Below are 4,720 nucleotides of genomic sequence, written 5' to 3'. Positions count from 1 at the left end.
GTAATAAATATTGGCACATGCCGCACATCAATGTAAAATTAGGAAAATCCATAACACGAAACAATTTGCTCTTAGGTTATGGGTTTTAATCTGCATCTGAGTTTCAATTTTGATTGTTGATTTAGTGTCAAAACTGATCCAATCATCATCTTGAATGACATTAATAATCAAATTATCAAAAATAAACTAAGTAATAAAAATGAAGGCATAATTGTCACCACAACACACACACACACACACACACACCATATACTACTGTATTTCGCATGAAGTAACAATTGATTTCTCTTCGTTGGAAAATGAAATTAGCATATCATCATCGTCTTCTACTTTCTGTATTTCGTATGAAAATTGTTAGTCACTCATTTCAACTCCAGTTACCACTTTCTTGCAGCGCCTCAAAGCTAAGCTAAGCAAAGATTATTGACTTCCAAAAAAGGAGTGACTAACTGCCGTGTAGTAGTTTTGAAAGGCAAAAAAACTGCTAAAAAAACTGCCCTGTTGTAGGAATAGAATAAATAAGCGCCAAAATAAGGTAATAAATGGGTTAGCAGACTCTGGAAGCTTGTGCAAATCCTTTAGTTGGTATCTTTCTCAGGCTAGGAGGAGTCCATAGCAATGGCTTCTGGAAGTGGATGTAGTTGAAGGGTGGGCATAAGGGACTTGTTGTGTGGGATGTGGGATGGCCCAACCAACTTCCTCTCCTTCGGAATTCCTTCAATTTCAAGTACCGACTTCCTCTCCTTCGGAATTCCTTCATCAAGTACCTTCCTCACCTCGTTTGCAAGCTCTATCACCATGTCTTCCTCATGGCCTGTTAACAAATGTTCCAGAAACTCCGTCAAAGTTTAAACCAGGTCTCTATGTTCAACAAAAGGAAAGTCTGAATGTATTATGATATTTCATGTTGGGTGGAAAACTCACCAATTTGAGACATGGCCTTCTCTAACAGGAAAAGATAGTCTCTATTGTTTCCGCATGGCCCATTAGCAGTTGCAATTTGCCTGAACAAAAGCACAAAAGAAATCAGCTTGAGGAAGAAATTTTCACAAAATGAGGGGTAGAAGTAGAAGAACCAAATTAGGTGATGGTGAAAAGGAAAAAAACAAAGAATTACTAATCACTTTACCTGGCCATTTCCTCCAATGGCGCAGGTCCAAGATAGTACTTGTTTGATTCTCTGTCTGGAGTGGATGTGAAACTGCAAAAATAAAAGAAAGGTTCAGTTAGGAATATTCCACCAAACATACCATATCTAAATGCACCATATGCTGTCATTATATCATTTAAAGGTAGAGAGGAAAACCATTTTTTTTTTTCGGATTGATAAAGAAAACCATTGCAGATTCCATCCATTAATATTTTTTCCCCACAAAAGAAAGATATGACAATTAAAGCACATAACAAGACAACTTACATTATAACCCCTGTTAAAGCAGGCTGCAAGGAATCTTCTTCCTGGAGTGAAGACAGCACACATAGAGGAAATAAGAAAAAAAAAAAAAAAAAAAAAAAAAAAAAAACAAGAATGAACAAAACATACAGGCATGGAAAACAAGAAAAGATGACAATGACAACTCTAGCCAAGAGACAACTGTTTTAAATCACATCAAAATCTCACCTTGTAGAAGTCTACAAGTGTCTTTCCATCATATTCACATTCCCTCCGTTCCAAATACTGCATTTAAAAGATTCTTTAGTTATACAATAAAATAACAATTGCAAGCCAATCTGTGGAAAGGAATTCCCAGTTATAAAAAATAAAAAGCAATTTACATTTTTGTCAAAAGTACTACTTTTATCTACAAAGCAAGTATACCTAGCACTCCCCATCTAAACAAGCTAAATTAAAATTCATATGTAATATTACCTCCATTGCTAATCTTTCCCTTTCAGGGTCTCCCTCAACACGATAAGCAGCACCCCACTGAAAGAATAATTTAAGAGTTAAAAATCAATTGACATAATCCAAATCTTAATTGAAGGGAATGATTCATCACCTGTGGCCTCACAGTTACCATAGATAAGTAGCATACAAGATAATTAGTATTAAGGTCTTCTACTTACGCATATGGCTCCTTCTTTCTGTTCCAAAGTGCAAGTGCGCGCAGGGTGTTCAGGTGTGCCTCTGTGATCAATGCATGCTGAGACAGAAGAAATGAAACATGTATAATAAATTATAATTAAATGTTCAGGAATATGATTAAGACTGATAATGCATAATGTGTAACAAATACTTGTACTGATAAATCTTTACCAAGATCAAATACACGCCTGTAGTCCTTAATGTAGCCTATCACCTTCTCATCGTATTCAAATCCTGGGTTCCATACCAGTGAACCATAGCCGAAAACCCAAAAAACCATGGTTGTGTAACACCTGCCAAAAGAAAATGATCCTCAGGTTCACATTTAAGCAAATAAATGCTTTTTCAAGCAAATGGGTTGGGATTTATTAGTTTGTGCAGCTTGAAGCTGGTTAGACATTATTAGATTGCTTTGTTAAGTTAAACATTGTTTACGGGATTGAACCAAAACTCAAATCAGCAGTTGCCACCATACAAACACAAAACCGCCCAAAACTTGATCAATCAAATACTATCAAAATATATAGAAGTTTTGACTTAGGAAGCACGAACTCTTCATTTAGGTTGCCATCCATGTCTGTGCTTCCTAGGTTTTGACCAGTAATTTAAATGGATTCGTTTATATGGTAGCTTAAATCCAAGTTTGTAAAAACATTGAAACACTATACCTTTTATTTTCTTTTAATTACTAAGTTACACCAGCACCAACTGGGGTTAAATCACAACTTTTATCTTACTTATACCCTAAATTTCAGAATTCCCAAAAACCCATCAGATTGAATATTAAGTATTGACCATAGTTTCTTGCACCCTTTACCTAACACCTTTGACTCTCAACTCTCAAGCCTATTTTGCGTACATTCCCAAAAAAACAGATCTAAACCTAAGTGAATGACTGAATTCCACAAAAGCATTCAACAAGTTAAATTAGTCAACAATTTCTTTCTTTTCTTACTTATGTTCTAATTCTGGAACAATATGACTATTTAACCATTGACTTCATTCTAATGAAATAAATTAAGAGGCAAAAAATAGACAAAACCCAAATTTCTAGGAGTTGAGTTTTCCATTATCTTGAAATCAAAATAATGACATAAAGAGGGCTTAAATTAAAATTTTGTTTTTCGTTCTACGTTTTTTTCTCAGCAACCAAACAGAAAGCTCAAATCACAATGCATAACCACAATTCAACTTATATAAAAAAAAAAATAATAATAATAAATTTTTGACTTAAGAAGCACGAACTCTTCATTTAGGTTGCCATCCATGTATGTGCTTCCTAGGTTTTGACCAGTAATTTAAATGGACTCGTTTATATGGTAGCTTAAATCCAAGTTTGTAAAAACATTGAAAGACTATACCTTTTATTTTCTTTTAATTACTAAGTTACACTAGCACCAACTGGGGTTAAATCACAACTTTTATCTTACTTATACCCTAAATTTCAGAATTCCCAAAAACCCATCAGATTGAATATTAAGTATTGACCATAGTTTCTTGCACCCTTTACCTAACACCTTTGACTCTCAACTCTCAAGCCTATTTTGTGTACATTCCCAAAAACACAGATCTAAACCTAAGTGAATTCCACAAAAGCATTCAACAAGTTAAATTAGTCAACAGTTTCTTTCTGTTCTTACTTATGTTCTAATTCTGGAACAATATGACCATTTAACCATTGACTTCATTCTAATGAAATAAATTAAAAGGCAAAAAATAGACAAAACCCAAATTTCTAGGAGTTGAGTTTTCCCTTATCTTGAAATCAAAATAATGACATAAAGAGTGCTTAAATTAATTTTTTTTTTCCTTCTACGTTTTTTTCTCATCAACCAAACGGAGAGCTCAAATCACAATGCATAACCACAATTCAACTTATATAAAAATAAAAATAATAATAATAAAAAAAAGACACACAAAAATAGAAAGTCACCAGCATTGTTCAACGCATCAAAAGTAAAACCCACATTACACTAATTAATCAAAGCAAAAATAAATAAATAAATATTAATAATAAATCAAAGGGAATCGGTTCTTACAAAGAAGATCGTGGAATTCTTTTTTTTCCCGAGAAAACTCTAGAGAGAGAAAGTTGTTAGATTTTCAGATTTCTCGTTGCTTTATGGTGGCAAAGAGAGAGAGAAACCAGAAACCCGGGTTTAACTTTCAGCGATAAGGGTCTCTCTCTCTCTCAATCTCTTTGTTTCTCTCTCTAATTCTCTGTCTCTGCGTCTTTGTGTTTGGTTGGGAGAACGGAGACGAGAAAGTAGAGCATTTATAGGAAGCTCACGCCCATGGCCAGGTCGTAGGAGTAATGCACGTGACTCGAATGGATGATGTTTTGTTGATGTGTCTTTATGTATATGTCTCTATATGTATGCCAAATTAATGTTTAAGTTTTTTTAAAAAAAAAAAATCATTTAAGTATATATTGGTTTATTTTTTTTCTTTTTAAGGACCTCGAATTATTTTAGGAAAAATGTTAAAACGATTTTATGGAAAATATAAATAAGTTATTTGTTTCTTTTTTCATAAAATGTTTCTAAAAATATTTTCTAAATGAATGCTTTAACAAATTACAAAATCATTTTTATTATTTTTATCATTAATTTTTTTTTTCAATTTATTAAAAAT

At 33.2% G+C, this 4,720-nt stretch overlaps 1 protein-coding gene across 1 annotated transcript; it reads right to left on the bottom strand.

Annotated features, from left to right (window-relative positions):
• Positions 1 to 260: 260 nt before the first annotated feature.
• LOC112032345 (gamma-glutamylcyclotransferase 2-1) lies at positions 261 to 4,352 on the bottom strand. The gene is made up of 9 exons (XM_065769853.1): positions 4,126 to 4,352; positions 2,258 to 2,379; positions 2,068 to 2,144; positions 1,871 to 1,927; positions 1,622 to 1,678; positions 1,418 to 1,458; positions 1,130 to 1,201; positions 925 to 1,004; positions 261 to 814 (listed from the first exon to the last, which is right to left on the bottom strand). Exons 2-9 carry the CDS (start codon positions 2,364 to 2,366, stop codon positions 600 to 602), a joined length of 708 nt encoding a protein of 235 aa, XP_065625925.1. The 5' UTR covers positions 2,367 to 2,379; positions 4,126 to 4,352; the 3' UTR covers positions 261 to 599.
• Between the last annotated feature and the right edge of the window lie 368 nt (positions 4,353 to 4,720).

Source organism: Quercus suber, unplaced genomic scaffold (assembly GCF_002906115.3).
Source record: "Quercus suber isolate HL8 unplaced genomic scaffold, Cork oak 2.0 scaffold_1506, whole genome shotgun sequence".
NCBI classification, from domain to species: Eukaryota; Viridiplantae; Streptophyta; class Magnoliopsida; order Fagales; family Fagaceae; genus Quercus; species Quercus suber.
This window is presented reverse-complemented; position numbering and strand designations above follow the sequence as displayed.

Coding starts and splice junctions, on each gene's coding strand:
- LOC112032345 (XM_065769853.1), bottom strand. CDS start 2,366: ATGGTTTTTTGGGTTTTCGGCTATGGTTCACTGGTATGGAACCCAGGA. Junction 1,459..1,621: donor CACTTGTAGACTTCTACAAG/GTGAGATTTTGA, acceptor TCTTCACTCCAG/GAAGAAGATTCCTTGCAGCC. Junction 1,005..1,129: donor CCATTGGAGGAAATGGCCAG/GTAAAGTGATTA, acceptor GCTTTTGTTCAG/GCAAATTGCAACTGCTAATG.